Raw genomic sequence first — 20,020 nt, forward strand, 5'->3', positions numbered from 1 at the left:
TACCGGTTACGTCATGACGGCATGAGGCACTTGTCACAGATTAGTCTCCTATATAAAATGTGCGTGGCCGGAGGGTTTTTAAGTGGAAAACTTGTATATATAGTTTGTAAGCGAGTGAAAGGCTCCTGCGCCCACGCCGTCTGGCGTTTCTCTGTGGGCGTAGCTTACAGCTCTTATAAAAATCTGTGATGTAAAAAAAATTATTTTTATTAAAAAAAAAACTTTCAAATAAAAAAAAAGTATCCTATCTATAAGGAACCAATAAAAACATCTCCTTATTTACAACGAGAGGCATCGTTAACAAATAGAATATTGTGAAATAAAATATTGAACGTTTATATAAACTTTTTTAAATAGAAGTTTGTCTCACAGCGTATACAGCACAGACAGTAATATCCTCCCTCATATTATTCACCAGAGTAACCTGTTCTATCACCCAACGCTACAGCTCCCGCTACCCTCTCCGGTACCAGAGCCGGCCATAAGCATAGGCAAATGCCTAGGGCATTTGATATGCTTAAGGGCACCAGCAGCTTCTGCTGATTAAAATGATATGCGGCATGCCTATATTCTGTGTGTGACTGCGGCTGTATCTGCATACGAAATGCTACATTGCAGTGTATTCCTGGAAATCACTGTAATGTAGCATTTCGTATGCAGATACAGCCGCAGTCACACACAGAATACAGGCATGCTGCATATCATTTTAATCAGCAGAAGCTGCTTGTGTATCCTAGCCACATAGTAATGCAAATAAGAGGCATTTTCATAAACAAAAGGTGCTCAATGTTAGCAGAGCTGCCAGCTGACTCATGCCAGGCATCTCCTGCAGAACTAGCAGCGGTGCTAGGGGGCTCCAGCCAAAATCTTGCCTAGGGCATCATGTTGGTTAGGGCCGGCTCTGTCCGGAACTATACATCCACCGGCCAATCAGTACCTTTCATGTACAGGGGAACGATTACCTATTTCACCCGCAGCTGCACGGCTGGCCATTGTGGTGTCGAATCAATGTAATGATTTATTGTTAGTGCATTACAGGCTATAAAAGACAAATATTGTCAGTCTATCCAAACCTACATGTATCACACAGGAGAGCCCTGTACTGCAGACAGCGGCAGCCGGACAGCGTCTATCTGCAGAGTGCGTACAGTCTGCCGCCCTGAGTGTGGGGCTTTATACTGCCCCCGACGTTACATGTCATTAGGGAGGCATTCAATCACAGAAATATGGCAGAAGATAAATTTACTTTTTGTCACTGTAATAACGGGCATCTGAATTTTATAGATTTTTTTTTTGCGATGCCGAGCTTCTAAAAACAGGTTATACGTTTTTTTTCAAATGGCCGCCACAAGGCGTTTCTGAGGAACACTTAGTACAACAGTGCGTATAATGGTAGATATGCTGAGTCCTTACATATCGCTCCGCCATGTTGAAGAACGGACTCCGCAAAGGCAGACGAGATGGTTCCAGACTCCACCCACAGGGCGTCACCTGCCTCAGGACAATTAGGTAACCTATGGGACCTCCCGGAGACGGGGAGGGTTCACGATAACCAAAATAAGTGACAGTTTCCCTTTCACAATATGTGTGCGTGTCATTTTGTTCACAGTCACCGTGTATATATATATATATATATATATATATATATATCTCCACACAGCCGTAGACAGGCGTGTGTTTCCCATGATGCATATAGGTAAATAGCTATTAAATATATTATATATTTCCTCAACGTGCGGCTGTGCCCGTCCTGCTACAGCCCCATTGGCCAAGTCTCTAGATGCGGCGCGGGGGGCAGATGTCTCTGTGAGCATTAGAGGTCGCTGTATATAGAAAAACACAATAACAGACAGAGGCAGGAGATCGTCCCTCTTGCTGCATCTTCTACAGTGTTGTGTCTAAGCTTTGTGCTGGTGGCGAGAGGAGCGAAGCGGAACCTCCTCCACCTGCTCATTCGTCCTTCTCTCCGTCTGAGGTTTCCTGTTTGGGACTCGCCTCCTCCTCCTCCCTGATGGCCTGGATTTGTTCTGAGGTTTGGTGTAGGGCGGACGGCTCCTTGTCTACCACCTCCGACCGCTGCTCGTCCTCCATCACTTTCTTCCACATCTTGTGGTTCTCCAGCAGGTGATGGGTTATCTGACAGTAGATTTTTCTTTTACACTTTTTCTTTTCTGCAAATATAAAGTAGATCTTCAGACTGGACACAAATCCCACACCCACCATGTGCGTCGCACACCCCACACCCACCATGTGCGCCGCACACCCCACACCCACCATGTGCGCCGCACACCCCACACTCACCATGTGCGCCGCACACCCCACACCCACCATGTGCGCCGCACACCCCACACCCACCATGTGACCCGTACATCCCACACCCACCATGTGCACCGCACACCCCAGGCAGGCCCGCTATATACTCACAATATAATAACACATCCACATAATGTACAATTTACTTTGTGTATCAACTGTATTATTTGCAGATTATTACATTATTGCGCTCTCTAGTGATCTGCAGAACATCGCTCTGTCCCACCAACCCCCGGATAGGTAAATAGTGATATATTCTGCAGATTATTACATTACTGACCTCTCTAGTGATCAGAATCGGATTACATAATCATGTACACAGAAGTGAGTACTAAGCTTTGTGTAGGTAGAGATTTAAAATCATTGATGGTTTTCTGACAAATAGTTTTACCATCAATGGCGGGGAACCGAATAGTTTCCCATCATCGATGGTATCCATGGGCTCAGGGACGGATTTACTGTTAGGCAATTTAGGTACCCGCCTAGGGCCCAGCAGCCCTGTGTCCCCAAAGAGCCCTGCGCGCCATCACCCCGCAGTACGAGTGAGTAAAGTGAAGAGCGTAGAGATGGAGCGTCTGGAAAACAGGTAAGGGGTGGTTTGTGCAGGCCGCCGGGCCCTGACCCCCTGTCTCCCCAGTACAGTACCCGGGTCACCACCGATTAGAGTGACAGCGTTGTGCCTGTGCTCAGGGCCAGTCATTGCTGCTGGGGCAGGTTGGCAGCCTGCGTGGGCTCAGTGTACTACACAGACACTGGCCGCACAGGTTGCCCGGGTAAGGAATGTGGGCCCATCACTGAGGAGTGCGGACCCTTGCTGCATGCTCAGCACAAAGTGATGGAAGCCTCATGGCTGCAGTCCTCCCCGACACTGCACTGATGCACTCCGCAGGCAGCGTATGGTGGCCAGGCCTTCTCCTGCGGCCCTATCCAGCTTGTCAATCATAAGCTCCGCCCCCTACAGACCACATGACCCACTTACTGAGGAGCTGCTGAGCCTTCTCTTAGGGGTTTATTTATCAATCTGTAATGCGATAACTGAATAATTTGCAGGGATGTCGCATTTATCGCATGCAGGGACAGAGCTTGCGAGAATCCTCTTACTGCATTTTCACTCAAATATCCTAAGATTGTGTCACTTTCCTGCACCGGGGGGTCACAGCAAGAGCGCATCGATCAGATGACCGGCTACCCTGACCGGATCACCGGTCCCTGCATGCAGGTAAGTAGTATTTTTTTTATTTTTTTACATAGTGATCAGCCTGTGTGTTCATCAGACACAAATAGCCGATCACAGGGGCTGAAGCCAGCAGACAGGGAAGGCTGTGCAGGAGTCAGGGAACCGGAGAGGAGTCTGGGTAACGCTATCTGGAGATTGCGTTATTAGCACATGACTCCCTTCTGTGTTTTTTTACAATTTTTGTTTGTAGTAAATTCGGGCAGATCACATTTCCCATTACAAGTATGGGAAATGCAATGTGGTTACTAAAAAATATAAATTTAAGGGCTTGGAGGAGAATTTTGCTAATTTTCCAACTGCCCTTTAGTACTTCCTGGTGATAGTAAAATAATGTGACACGGGAGGGAAAACACCCTTTTTCATATTATTTTAGTAAAAATAATTTTCATAACTATGCTCATTGGTGAGAATAGTATTGGGAGGGGTGGGCTTTTAATACACAGGGTCTGAGAGGGGGTAATAGCATAATAATGTATTGGGGAACTGATGTGTGGCATAGTGTGTGTTGGGGACACTGATGTGTGTTGGAGACACTGATGTGTGGCATTGTGTGTGTTGGAGACACTGATGTGTGGCATTGTGTGTGGTGGGGACACTGATGTGTGGCATTGTGTGTGGTGGGGACACTGATGTGTGGCATAGTGTGTGGTGGGGACACTGATGTGTGACTGTGTGTGTTGGAGACACTGATGTGTGGCATTGTGTGTGTTGGAGACACTGATGTGTGGCATTGTGTGTGGTGGGGACACTGATGTGTGGCATAGTATGTGGTGGGGACACTGATGTGTGGCATAGTGTGTGGTGGGGACACTGATTTGTGACTGTGTGTGGTGGGGACACTGATGTGTGGCATTGTGTGTGTTGGGGACACTGATGTGTGGCATAGTGTGTGTTGGGAACACTGATGTGTGGCATAGTGTGATGTGTGGCATTGTGTGTGTTGGGGACACTGATGTGTGGCATAGTGTGTGTTGGGAACACTGATGTGTGGCATAATGTGATGTGTGGCATTGTGTGTGTTGGAGACACTGTGTGGCATAGTGTGTGTTGGGGACACTTATGTGTGGCATAATGTGAAGTGTGGCATTGTGTGTGTTGGGGACACTGATGTGTGGCACAGGATGTTTTGAGGACACTGATGTGTGGCATTGTGTGTGTTGGGGACACATGTGTGGCATAGTGTGTGTTGGGGACACTGATGTGTGGCATAGTGTGTTTTGAGGACACTGATGTGTGGCATTGTGTGTGTTGGGGACACATGTGTGGCATAGTGTGTGTTGGGGACACTGATGTGTGGCATAGTGTGTGTTGGGGACACTGATGTGTGGCATAGTGTGCTTTGAGGACACTGATGTGTGGCATTGTGTGTGTTGGGGACACATGTGTGGCATAGTGTGTGTTGGGGACACTGATGTGTGGCATTGTGTATGTTGGGGACACATGTGTGGCATAGTGTGTGTTGGTGACACTGATGTGTGGCATTGTGTGTGTTGGGGACACATGTGTGGCATAGTGTGTGTTGGGGACACTGATGTGTGGCATAGTGTATGTTGGGGACACTGATGTGTGGCATAGTGTGTACATATCTGTACAGAGACAAGAATGGCACTGGGTACAAATGCTGAACAACTTTTAAGGAATTCTGCAAGCTTTAAATGAACCAACACACTCGCCCGTCAGATGCTACGATTGCTGCGTTTGTGCCTCATCCATGGAGACGCTGGAAGTGGATTAAAACCTAACGTTCATTTGTAAAGTCACAATAAGTAACAGCCAGCACTCTGAGGAACAGAACGCATGTGTAACAAGTGTTACTAAGTAACAGCCAGCACTCTGAGGAACAGAACGCACGTGTAACAAGTGTTACTAAGTAACAGCCAGCACTCTGAGGAACAGAACGCATGTGTAAAAAGTGTTACTAAGTAACAGCCAGCACTCTGAGGTACAGAACGCATGTGTAACAAGTGTTACTAAGTAACAGCCAGAACTCTGAGGTACAGAACGCATGTGTAACAAGTGTTACTAAGTAACAGCCAGCACTCTGAGGAACAGAACGCATGTGTAACAAGTGTTACTAAGTAACAGCCAGCACTCTGAGGAACAGAACGCATGTGTAACAGTTGTTACTAAGTAACAGCCAGCACTCTGAGGAACAGAACGCATGTGTAACAAGTGTTACTACTGGTTTCCTTCCTGTGGGATCCTGGCGAATACAACCACAGCCTGTCAGACGGGTGAGTTTATTTATACTCACGCCGCTACACAGAGGTAGTACACTGTATGTTACTGTATGAGTACATTCATTCTCCACCACCTCTGAGGTGGTGCAAAGATGTGTGGCATAGTGTGTGTTGGGAACACTGATGATTGGCATAGTGTGATGTGTGGCATTGTGTGTTTGGGGACACTGATGTGTGGTATTGTGTGTGTTGGGGACACTGATGTGTGGCATAGTGTGTGTTGGGGCACTGATGAGTGGCATTGTGTGTGTTGGGGACACTGATGTGTGGCATTGTGTGTGTTGGGGACACTGATAAGTGGCATGGTGTTTGTTGGGGAAACTGATGAGTGGCATTGTGTGTGTTGGGGACATTGATGTGTGACATTGTGTGTGTTGGGGACACTGATGTGTGGAATAGTGTGTGTTGGGGCACTGATGTGTGGCATAGTGTGTGTTGGGGGCACTGATGTGTGGCATAGTGTGTGTTGGGAACACTGATGTGTGGCACAGTGTGTGTTGGGAACACTGATGTGTGGCACAGTGTGATGTGTGGCATTGTGTGTGTTGAGGACAATGATGTGTGGCATAGTGTGTGTTGAGGACACTAATGTGTGGCATTGTGTGTTGGGGACACTGATGTTTGGCATTGTGTGTGTTGGGGACACTGATGTGTGGCGTGGTGTGTGTTGGGGACACTGATGTGTGGCGTGGTGTGTGTTGGGGACACTGATGTGTGGCGTGGTGTGTGTTGGGGACACTGATGTGTGGCGTGGTGTGTGTTGGGGACACTGATTTGTGGCGTGGTGTGTGTTGGGAACACTGATATGTGGCACAGTGTGATGTGTGGCACTGTGTGTGTTGGGGACACTGATATGTGGCGTGGTGTGTGTTGGGGACACTGATGTGTGGCATAGTGTGTGTTGGGGACACTGATGTGTGGCATTGTGTGTTGGGGACACTGATGTGTGGCATTGTGTGTGTTGGGGACACTGATGTGTGGCATAGTGTGTGTTGAGGACAGCGATGTGTGGCATTGTGTGTTGGGGACACTGATGTTTGGCATTGTGTGTGTTGGGGACACTGATGTGTGGCATGGTGTGTGTTGGGGACACTGATGTGTGGCGTGGTGTGTGTTGGGGACACTGATGTGTGGCATTGTGTGTTGGGGACACTGATGTGTGGCATTGTGTGTTGGGGACACTGATGTGTGGCATTGTGTGTTGGGGACACTGATGTGTGGCGTGGTGTGTGTTGGGGACACTGATGTGTGGCATAGTGTGTGTTGGGAACACTGATGTGTGGCACAGTGTGATGTGTGGCACTGTGTGTGTTGGGGACACTGATGTGTGGCGTGGTGTGTGTTGGGGACACTGATGTGTGGCATAGTGTGTGTTGAGAACAGCGATGTGTGGCATTGTGTGTTGGGGACACTGATGTTTGGCATTGTGTGTGTTGGGGACACTGATGTGTGGCGTGGTGTGTGTTGGGGACACTGATGTGTGGCATTGTGTGTGTTGGGGACACTGATGTGTGGCATAGTGTGTACATATCTGTACAGAGACGAGAGAATGGCACTGGGTAGAAATGATGAACAACTTTTAATGAATTCCGCAAGCTTTAAATGAACCAACACACTCGCCCGTCAGATGCTGCGATTGCTGCTTTTGTGCCTCATCCATGGAGACGCTGGAAGTGGATTAAAACCTAACGTTCATTTGTAAACTCACAATAAGTAACAGCCAGCACTCTGAGGAACAGAACGCATGTGTAACAAGTGTTACTAAGTAACAGCCAGCACTCTGAGGAACAGAACGCATGTGTAACAAGTGTTACTAAGTAACAGCCAGCACTCTGAGGAACAGAACGCATGTGTAACAAGTGTTACTAAGTAACAGCCAGCACTCTGAGGAACAGAACGCATGTGTAACAAGTGTTACTAAGTAACAGCCAGCACTCTGAGGAACAGAACGCATGTGTAACAAGTGTTACTAAGTAACAGCCAGCACTCTGAGGAACAGAACGCATGTGTAACAAGTGTTACTAAGTGACAGCCAGCACTCTGAGGAACAGAACGCATGTGTAACAAGTGTTACTAAGTGACAGCCAGCACTCTGAGGAACAGAACGCATGTGTAACAAGTGTTACTAAGTGACAGCCAGCACTCTGAGGAACAGAACGCATGTGTAACAAGTGTTACTAAGTAACAGCCAGCACTCTGAGGAACAGAACGCATGTGTAACAAGTGTTACTAAGTAACAGCCAGCACTCTGAGGAACAGAACGCATGTGTAACAAGTGTTACTACTGGTTTCCTTCCTGTGGGATCCTGGCGAATACAACCACAGCCTGTCAGACGGGTGAGTTTATTTATACTCACGCCGCTACACAGAGGTAGTACACTGTATGTTACTGTATGAGTACATTCATTCTCCACCACCTCTGAGGTGGTGCAAAGATGTGTGGCATAGTGTGTGTTGGGAACACTGATGATTGGCATAGTGTGATGTGTGGCATTGTGTGTTTGGGGACACTGATGTGTGGTATTGTGTGTGTTGGGGACACTGATGTGTGGCATAGTGTGTGTTGGGGCACTGATGAGTGGCATTGTGTGTGTTGGGGACACTGATGTGTGGCATTGTGTGTGTTGGGGACACTGATAAGTGGCATGGTGTTTGTTGGGGAAACTGATGAGTGGCATTGTGTGTGTTGGGGACACTGATGTGTGGAATAGTGTGTGTTGGGGCACTGATGTGTGGCATAGTGTGTGTTGGGGGCACTGATGTGTGGCATAGTGTGTGTTGGGAACACTGATGTGTGGCACAGTGTGTGTTGGGAACACTGATGTGTGGCATAGTGTGATGTGTGGCATTGTGTGTGTTGGGGACAATGATGTGTGGCATAGTGTGTGTTGAGGACACTAATGTGTGGCATTGTGTGTTGGGGACACTGATGTTTGGCATTGTGTGTGTTGGGGACACTGATGTGTGGCGTGGTGTGTGTTGGGGACACTGATGTGTGGCGTGGTGTGTGTTGGGGACACTGATGTGTGGCGTGGTGTGTGTTGGGGACACTGATGTGTGGCGTGGTGTGTGTTGGGGACACTGATTTGTGGCGTGGTGTGTGTTGGGAACACTGATATGTGGCACAGTGTGATGTGTGGCACTGTGTGTGTTGGGGACACTGATATGTGGCGTGGTGTGTGTTGGGGACACTGATGTGTGGCATAGTGTGTGTTGGGGACACTGATGTGTGGCATTGTGTGTGTTGGGGACACTGATGTGTGGCATTGTGTGTGTTGGGGACACTGATGTGTGGCATAGTGTGTGTTGAGGACAGCGATGTGTGGCATTGTGTGTTGGGGACACTGATGTTTGGCATTGTGTGTGTTGGGGACACTGATGTGTGGCATGGTGTGTGTTGGGGACACTGATGTGTGGCGTGGTGTGTGTTGGGGACACTGATGTGTGGCATTGTGTGTTTGGGACACTGATGTGTGGCATTGTGTGTTGGGGACACTGATGTGTGGCGTGGTGTGTGTTGGGGACACTGATGTGTGGCGTGGTGTGTGTTGGGGACACTGATGTGTGGCATAGTGTGTGTTGGGAACACTGATGTGTGGCACAGTGTGATGTGTGGCACTGTGTGTGTTGGGGACACTGATGTGTGGCGTGGTGTGTGTTGGGGACACTGATGTGTGGCATAGTGTGTGTTGAGAACAGCGATGTGTGGCATTGTGTGTTGGGGACACTGATGTTTGGCATTGTGTGTGTTGGGGACACTGATGTGTGGCGTGGTGTGTGTTGGGGACACTGATGTGTGGCATTGTGTGTGTTGGGGACACTGATGTGTGGCATAGTGTGTACATATCTGTACAGAGACGAGAGAATGGCACTGGGTAGAAATGATGAAGAACAACTTTTAATGAATTCCGCAAGCTTTAAATGAACCAACACACTCGCCCGTCAGATGCTGCGATTGCTGCTTTTGTGCCTCATCCATGGAGACGCTGGAAGTGGATTAAAACCTAACGTTCATTTGTAAACTCACAATAAGTAACAGCCAGCACTCTGAGGAACAGAACGCATGTGTAACAAGTGTTACTAAGTAACAGCCAGCACTCTGAGGAACAGAACGCATGTGTAACAAGTGTTACTAAGTAACAGCCAGCACTCTGAGGAACAGAACGCATGTGTAACAAGTGTTACTAAGTAACAGCCAGCACTCTGAGGAACAGAACGCATGTGTAACAAGTGTTACTAAGTAACAGCCAGCACTCTGAGGAACAGAACGCATGTGTAACAAGTGTTACTAAGTAACAGCCAGCACTCTGAGGAACAGAACGCATGTGTAACAAGTGTTACTAAGTGACAGCCAGCACTCTGAGGAACAGAACGCATGTGTAACAAGTGTTACTAAGTGACAGCCAGCACTCTGAGGAACAGAACGCATGTGTAACAAGTGTTACTAAGTGACAGCCAGCACTCTGAGGAACAGAACGCATGTGTAACAAGTGTTACTAAGTAACAGCCAGCACTCTGAGGAACAGAACCATGTGTAACAAGTGTTACTAAGTAACAGCCAGCACTCTGAGGAACAGAACGCATGTGTAACAAGTGTTACTAAGTAACAGCCAGCACTCTGAGGAACAGAACGCATGTGTAACAAGTGTTACTACTGGTTTCCTTCCTATGGGATCCTGGCGAATACAACCACAGCCTGTCAGACGGGTGAGTTTATTTATACTCACGCCGCTACACAGAGGTAGTACACTGTATGTTACTGTATGAGTACATTCATTCTCCACCACCTCTGAGGTGGTGCAAAGGGTGCGTCATTGTGCCCGGGGAAAATCACATGGACATACAGCACCCAGTGCACAATCGTCTCCCTATAACGCCTAGCTAGAAGTCATTATTGCACATTTATGGAGAGAGGCTGTTACCTGTCTGGCTGCCTTCCACCTTCTCTGCAACTGGTGCCATAGACAGGACCATGTGCTGGGGGTGCAGCTGCTGCAAAGTCTGGAGCAGAGAGAGCGCCAAGGACGGTGCACACCCTGCCTGTGATGTATTACCAGCACAGAGCAATGGAGACCGGGCTAATAGGGTAGCAGAGCTGAGTGCTCCGGGGACGCTCTGTTCTGCCAGAACAAAAGTGTAATATAAAGTATACACTAACATATAGTAATATACAGCTTATTTCCCCAAATACAGTATAATATACAGTGTAATATATACATATACATATTTTTTTAGTTTTGAGCAGAGAAATATACAGTATACAGTGTAATATATAAAGAATAATAATACTGTATAAAGCACATAGGGCGGAATTCAATTGTTTTATCACAGCCAATCTCCCATCTAAAGTGACGCGAGATTGGGCGATATTCAATTGTTGTTTTCTTTTAATGAGCACATCGCGCCCACACAGTCCGGGTTTAGCTATGTAAAATGAAAAGTGCCATTTGGGAGCCCCGGGGCTGCGAGCCGAAATGCCGACACAGCAGCTGTTGGTGCCTGAATGGTGCAACAATTAAATTGCTCCCTCAGGCGCCCGGCAGTGACACAATTGAATTCCACCCACAGTGTAATAAACAGCTTATTGCGTAATACTTAATAACAGTTATATTCCATTGTGCTTTACAGTAAAATATACAGTATATGGTGTAATATAGAGGATAATGCTGTAGAACCACCGGGGTCCAGGGGGCGCACCCCTTACATAATGCGCCCTTTTGTTTAATACTTACCTCTCTTGAGTCCCCCGTATGAAAATGGCCGCATGCGCGTGTTCCGAGGTGGTCTATGCATGCACAATAGAGTGCTCAGAGAAGAATGGCACCGCCGGGGGACTCCGAAGAGGTAAGTATTAAGACCTTGTGCCTCGGTCAGAGAGGAGGGCCCCTGATGTAGACGGCTGCACACGAGCCGCCTCCTCTCTTAAAACGCCCCTGTGTATAAAGTGTATAGCGAAGAATCAGATACTTGCTGCAGTAGAATGGGGAGCTGGGAGCAAAGCAAAAGTAACTGAGCACCTGGGTAACACCATGCTGCACTGCAGGGGGGCAGATGTAACATGTGCAGAGAGTTAGGTGTGGGAGGGGTGTGTCCTATCTCAGAGCTACATTGCAGTGTGAGAATAAAGCTGCCCAGCATGTGTGGGCTACATGCAGAAGCAGCCAGTAACTGGGCACCAGGGGGCCCGATGTAACACGTGCAGAGAGTTAGGTGTGGGAGGGGTGTGTCCTATCTCAGAGCTACATTGCAGTGTGAGAATAAAGCTGCCCAGCATGTGTGGGCTACATGCAGAAGCAGCCAGTAACTGAGCACCTGGGTAACACCATGCTGCACTGCAGGGGGGCAGATGTAACATGTGCAGAGAGTTAGGTATGGGAGGGGTGTGTCCTAGCTCAGATCTACATTGCAGTGTGAGAATAAAGCTGCCCAGCATGTGTGGGCTACATGCAGAAGCAGCCAGTAACTGGGCACCTGGGTAACACCATGCTGCACTGCAGGGGGCAGAAGTTAGGTGGGAAGGGGGGGGGTCCCCAGCTCAGAGCTACATTGCAGTGTGAGAATGCCAAACTGAGACCTCTGCAACCCCCCTCCCCGCCCCAACCCTCTACACCCTGATTTATAAACCAGACTGATACCTCTGCACCCCCCGCCCCACCCCTCTACACCCTGATTTATAAACCAGACTGATACCTCTGCACCCCCCGCCCCACCCCTCTACACCCTGATTTATAAACCAGACTGATACCTCTGCACCCCCCGCCCCACCCCTCTACACCCTGATTTATAAACCAGACTGAGACCTCAGCACCCCCCGCCCCACCCCTCTACACCCTGATTTATAAACCAGACTGACTTACCCTCCAACATGACCCGCCCCACTAGGTACAAAATGCTCTGTTTCTGGACTTCCCTCTTAATTTATGATTTCCATCACCTGTGAAGAAACAGCTTTCTTATCATTTAACTAGTTCAACAAAGGTGATGGAAATCATAAATTAAGAGGGAAGTCCAGAAACAGAGCATTTTGTACCTAGTGGGGCGGGTCATGTTGGAGGGTCTGGACTGAGACCTCTGCACCCCCCTCCCATCTACACCATACTTGCCTACCTGACCCTCTCCATGAGGGAGAAAATGCTCTATTCCTGGACTTTCCTGGTAATGTATGATTGCCATCACCTGTGGTGAGCTGGGTAATTGATAAGAAAGGTGTTTCACCACAAGTGATGGCAATCATACATTACCAGGAAAGTCCAGGAACAGAGCATTTTCTCCCTCATGGAGAGGGTCAGGTAGGCAAGTATGATCTACACCCTGATTTATAAACCAAACTGAGACCTCTGCACCCCCCTCCACCCCGATTTATAAACCAAACTTAAACCTCTGCACCCCCCTCCCACCCCTCTACACCCTGATTTATAAACCAAAAAGACCTCTGCATCCCCCTCCACCCTGATTTATAAACCAAACTGAGACCTCTGCACCCCCTCCCACCCCTCTACACCGATTTATAAACCAAACTGAGACCTCTGCACCCCCCTCCCCTCTACACCCTGATTTATAAACCAGACTGAGACCTCTGCACCCCTCGCCCTGCCCCTCTACATCCTGATTTATAAACTAAACTGAGACCTCTGCACCCCCTCCACGCCCCACCCCTCTACACCCTGATTTATAAACCAAACTGAGACCTCTGCACCCCCCTCCCCTCTACACCCTGATTTATAAACCAGACTGAGACCTCTGCACCCCCCGCCCTGCCCCTCTACATCCTGATTTATAAACCAAACTGAGACCTCTGAACACCCTCCACGCCCCACCCCTCTACACCCTGATTTATAAACCAAACTGAGACTTCTGCACCCCGCTCCATGCCCCAGCCCTCTACACCCCGATTTATAAACCAAACTGAGACCTCTGCACCACCCTCCCCTCTACACCCTGATTTATAAACCACACTGAGACCTCTGCACCCCCCTCCACGCCCCACCCCTCTACACCCTGATTTATAAACCAAACTGAGACCTCTGCACCCCCCGCCCCACTCCTCTACAGCCTGATTTATAAACCAAACTGAGACCTCTGCACCCCCTGGCCAACCCCTCTACACCCTGATTTATAAACCAAACTGACCTCTGCACCCCCCTCCCCACCCCTCTACACCCTGAGTTATAAACCAGACTGAGACCTCTGCACCCCCCGCCCTGCCCATCTACACCCTGATTTATAAACCAGACAGACCTCTGCACTCCCTGTCCTGCCCCTCTACACCCTGATTTATAAACCAAACTGAGACCTCTGCACCCCCCTCACCGTCCCACCCACTACACCCTGATTTATAAACCAAACTGAGACCTCTGCACCCCCCTCCACGCCCCACCCCTCTACACCCCGATTTATAAACCAAACTGAGACCTCTGCACCCCCCTCCCCTCTACACCCTGATTTATAAACCACACTGAGACCTCTGCACCCCCCTCCCCGCCCCACCCCTCTACACCCTGATTTATAAACCAAACTGAGACCTCTGCACACCCCTCCCCGCCCCACCCCTCTACACCCTGATTTATAAACCAAACTGAGACCTCTGCACCCCCTGCCCCACCCCTCTACACCCTGATTTATAAACCAAACTGAGACCTCTGCACCCCCCTCACCGTCCCACCCACTACACCCTGATTTATAAACCAAACTGAGACCTCTGCACCCCCCTCCACGCCCCACCCCTCTACACCCCGATTTATAAACCAAACTGAGACCTCTGCACCCCCCTCCCCTCTACACCCTGATTTATAAACCACACTGAGACCTCTGCACCCCCCTCCACGCCCCACCCCTCTACACCCTGATTTATAAACCAAACTGAGACCTCTGCACCCCCCGCCCCACCCCTCTACACCCTGATTTATAAACCAAACTGAGACCTCTGCACCCCCCTCCCCTCTACACCCTGATTTATAAACCACACTGAGACCTCTGCACCCCCCTCCACGCCCTGCCCCTCTACATCCTGATTTATAAACCAAACTGAGACCTCTGCACCCCCCTCCGCTTTACACCCTGATTTATAAACCAAACTGAGACCTCTGCACCCCCTCCACACCCCACCCCTCTACACCCTGATTTATAAACCAAACTGAGACCTCTGCACCCCCTCCACACCCTGATTTATAAACCAAACTGAGACCTCTGCACCCCCTCCACGCCCCACCCCTCTGCACCCTGATTTATAAACCAAACTGAGACCTCTGCACCCCCCACACCTCTACACCCTGATTTATAAACCAAACTGCGACCTCTGCACTCCCCTCCCCTCTACACCCTGATTTATAAACCACACTGAGACCTCTGCACCCCCCTTCACGCCCCACCCCTCTACACCCTGATTTATAAACCAAACTGAGACCTCTGCACCCCCTGCCCCACCCCTCTACACCCTGATTTATAAACCAAACTGACCTCTGCACCCCCCTCCCCAACCCTCTACACCCTGATTTATAAACCAGACTGAGACCTCTGCACTCCCCTCCCCTCTACACCCTGATTTATAAACCACACTGAGACCTCTGCACCCCCCTCCACGCCCCACCCCTCTACACCCTGATTTATAAACCAAACTGAGACCTCTGCACCCCCTGCCCCACCCCTCTACACCCTGATTTATAAACCAAACTGACCTCTGCACCCCCCTCCCCACCCCTCTACACCCTGATTTATAAACCAGACTGAGACCTCTGCACCCCCCGCCCTGCCCATCTACACCCTGATTTATAAACCAGACAGACCTCTGCACTCCCTGCCCCGCCCCTCTACACCCTGATTTATAAACCAAACTGAGACCTCTGCACCCCCCTCCACGCCCCACCCCTCTCCACCCCGATTTATAAACCAAACTGAGACCTCTGCACCCACCTCCCCTCTACACCCTGATTTATAAACCACACTGAGACCTCTGCACCCCCCTCCCCGCCCCACCCCTCTACACCCTGATTTATAAACCAAACTGAGACCTCTGCACCCCCCTCCCCGCCCCACCCCTCTACACCCTGATTTATAAACCAAACTGAGACCTCTGCACCCCCTGCCCCACCCCTCTACATCCTGATTTATAAACCAAACTGAGACCTCTACACCCCCCTCACCATCCCACCCACTACACCCTGATTTATAAACCAAACTGAGACCTCTGCACCCCCTGCCCCACCCCTCTACACCCTGATTTATAAACCAAACTGAGACCTCTGCACCCCCCTCACCGTCCCACCCACTACACCCTGATTTATAAACCAAACTGAGACCTCTGCACCCCCCTCCACGCCCCACCCCTCTACACCCCGATTTATAAACTAAACTGAGACCTCTGAACCCCCCTCCCCTCTACACCCTGATTTATAAACCAAACTGCGACCTCTGCACTCCCCTCCCCTCTACACCCTGATTTATAAACCACACTGAGACCTCTGCACCCCCCTCCACGCCCCACCCCTCTACACCCTGATTTATAAACCAAACTGAGACCTCTGCACCCCCCGCCCCACTCCTCTACAGCCTGATTTATAAACCAAACTGAGACCTCTGCACCCCCTGCCCCACCCCTCTACACCCTGATTTATAAACCAAACTGACCTCTGCACCCCCCTCCCCACCCCTCTACACCCTGATTTATAAACCAGACTGAGACCTCTGCACCCCCCGCCCTGCCCATCTACACCCTGATTTATAAACCAGACAGACCTCTGCACTCCCTGCCCCGCCCCTCTACACCCTGATTTATAAACCAAACTGAGACCTCTGCACCCCCCTCCACGCCCCACCCCTCTCCACCCCGATTTATAAACCAAACTGAGACCTCTGCACCCACCTCCCCTCTACACCCTGATTTATAAACCACACTGAGACCTCTGCACCCCCCTCCCCGCCCCACCCCTCTACACCCTGATTTATAAACCAAACTGAGACCTCTGCACCCCCCTCCCCTCTACACCCTGATTTATAAACCAAACTGAGACCTCTGCACCCCCTCCACACCCCACCCCTCTACACCCTGATTTATAAACCAAACTGAGACCTCTGCACCCCCTCCACACCCTGATTTATAAACCAAACTGAGACCTCTGCACGCCCTCCACGCCCCACCCCTCTGCACCCTGATTTTTTAAACCAAACTGAGACCTCTGCACCCCCCACCCCTCTACACCCTGATTTATAAACCAAACTGCGACCTCTGCACTCCCCTCCCCTCTACACCCTGATTTATAAACCACACTGAGACCTCTGCACCACCCTCCCCGCCCCACCCCTCTACACCCTGATTTATAAACCAAACTAAGACCTCTGCACCCCCCTCCCCTCTACACCCTGATTTATAAACCAAACTGAGACCTCTGCACCCCCTGCCCCACCCCTCTACACCCTGATTTATAAACCAAACTGAGACCTCTGCACCCCCCTCACCGTCCCACCCACTACACCGATTTATAAACCAAACTGAGACCTCTGCACCCCCCTCCACGCCCCACCCCTCTACACCCCGATTTATAAACCAAACTGAGACCTCTGCACCCCCTCCCCTCTACACCCTGATTTATAAACCACACTGAGACCTCTGCACCCCCCTCCACGCCCTACCCCTCTACACCCTGATTTATAAACCAAACTGAGACCTCTGCACCCCCCGCCCCACTCCTCTACAGCCTGATTTATAAACCAAACTGAGACCTCTGCACCCCCTGCCCCACCCCTCTACACCCTGATTTATAAACCAAACTGACCTCTGCACCCCCCTCCCCACCCCTCTACACCCTGATTTATAAACCAGACTGAGACCTCTGCACCCCCCGCCCTGCCCATCTACACCCTGATTTATAAACCAGACAGACCTCTGCACTCCCTGCCCCGCCCCTCTACACCCTGATTTATAAACCAAACTGAGACCTCTGCACCCCCCTCCACGCCCCACCCCTCTACACCCCGATTTATAAACCAAACTGAGACCTCTGCACCCCCCTCCCCTCTACACCCTGATTTATAAACCACACTGAGACCTCTGCACCCCCCTCCCCGCCCCACCCCTCTACACCCTGATTTATAAACCAAACTGAGACCTCTGCACCCCCCTCCCCTCTACACCCTGATTTATAAACCAAACTGAGACCTCTGCACCCCCTGCCCCACCCCTCTACACCCTGATTTTTAAACCAAACTGAGACCTCTGCACCCCCCACCCCTCTACACCCTGATTTATAAACCAAACTGCGACCTCTGCACTCCCCTCCCCTCTACACCGATTTATAAACCACACTGAGACCTCTGCACCCCCCTCCATGCCCTACCCCTCTACACCCTGATTTATAAACCAAACTGAGACCTCTGCACCCCCCGCCCCACTCCTCTACAGCCTGATTTATAAACCAAACTGAGACCTCTGCACCCCCTGCCCCACCCCTCTACACCCTGATTTATAAACCAAACTGACCTCTGCACCCCCCTCCCCACCCCTCTACACCCTGATTTATAAACCAGACTGAGACCTCTGCACCCCCCGCCCTGCCCATCTACACCCGGATTTATAAACCAGACAGACCTCTGCACTCCCTGCCCCGCCCCTCTACACCCCGATTTATAAACCAAACTGAGACCTCTGCACCCCCCTCCCCTCTACACCCTGATTTATAAACCACACTGAGACCTCTGCACCACCCTCCCCGCCCCACCCCTCTACACCCTGATTTATAAACCAAACTAAGACCTCTGCACCCCCCTCCCCTCTACACCCTGATTTATAAACCAAACTGAGACCTCTGCACCCCCTGCCCCACCCCTCTACACCCTGATTTATAAACCAAACTGAGACCTCTGCACCCCCCTCACCGTCCCACCCACTACACCGATTTATAAACCAAACTGAGACCTCTGCACCCCCCTCCACGCCCCACCCCTCTACACCCCGATTTATAAACCAAACTGAGACCTCTGCACCCCCTCCCCTCTACACCCTGATTTATAAACCACACTGAGACCTCTGCACCCCCCTCCACGCCCCACCCCTCTACACCCTGATTTATAAACCAAACTGAGACCTCTGCACCCCCCACCCCACCCCTCTACACCCTGATTTATAAACCAAACTGAGACCTCTGCACCCCCTGGCCCACCCCTCTACACCCTGATATTAAACCAAACTGACCTCTGCACCCCCCTCCCCACCCCTCTACACCCTGAGTTATAAACCAGACTGAGACCTCTGCACCCCCCGCCCTGCCCATCTACACCCTGATTTATAAACCAGACAGACCTCTGCACTCCCTGTCCCGCCCCTCTACACCCTGATTTATAAACCAAACTGAGACCTCTGCACCCCCCTCCCCTCTACACCCTGATTTATAAACCACACTGAGACCTCTGCACCCCCCTCCCCGCCCCACCCCTCTACACCCTGATTTATAAACCAAACTGAGACCTCTGCACCCCCCTCCCCGCCCCACCCCTCTACACCCTGATTTATAAACCAAACTGAGACCTCTGCACCCCCTGCCCCACCCCTCTACACCCTGATTTATAAACCAAACTGAGACCTCTGCACCCCCCTCACCGTCCCACCCACTACACCCTGATTTATAAACCAAACTGAGACCTCTGCACCCCCCTCCATGCCCCACCCCTCTACACCCCGATTTATAAACCAAACTGAGACCTCTGCACCCCCCTCCCCTCTACACCCTGATTTATAAACCACACTGAGACCTCTGCACCCCCCTCCACGCCCCACCCCTCTACACCCTGATTTATAAACCAAACTGAGACCTCTGCACCCCCCGCCCCACCCCTCTACACCCTGATTTATAAACCAAACTGAGACCTTTGCACCCCCCTCCCCTCTACACCCTGATTTATAAACCACACTGAGACCTCTGCACCCCCCTCCACGCCCTGCCCCTCTACATCCTGATTTATAAACCAAACTGAGACCTCTGCACCCCCCTCCGCTTTACACCCTGATTTATAAACCAAACTGAGACCTCTGCACCCCCTCCACACCCCACCCCTCTACACCCTGATTTATAAACCAAACTGACCTCTGCACCCCCTCCACACCCTGATTTATAAACCAAACTGAGACCTCTGCACCCCCCACCCCTCTACACCCTGATTTATAAACCAAACTGCGACCTCTGCACTCCCCTCCCCTCTACACCCTGATTTATAAACCACACTGAGACCTCTGCACCCCCCT

At 50.5% G+C, this 20,020-nt stretch overlaps 1 protein-coding gene across 2 annotated transcripts in view; it reads right to left on the reverse strand.

Moving 5' to 3' along the window:
- Positions 1–670: 670 nt before the first annotated feature.
- PDE3A (phosphodiesterase 3A) overlaps positions 671–20,020 on the reverse strand; it is a 753,306-nt gene continuing 733,956 nt past the window's right edge. For both annotated transcript variants that reach the window (XM_063929421.1, XM_063929422.1), the window contains exon 16: positions 671–2,171. In XM_063929421.1, coding sequence (XP_063785491.1) covers positions 1,951–2,171 — 221 coding nt within the window. In that variant the 3' untranslated portion in view covers positions 671–1,950. The remainder of the gene's footprint in view (positions 2,172–20,020) is intronic.

The sequence above is a fragment of the Pseudophryne corroboree genome, chromosome 6, assembly GCF_028390025.1.
Source record: "Pseudophryne corroboree isolate aPseCor3 chromosome 6, aPseCor3.hap2, whole genome shotgun sequence".
NCBI classification, from domain to species: Eukaryota; Metazoa; Chordata; class Amphibia; order Anura; family Myobatrachidae; genus Pseudophryne; species Pseudophryne corroboree.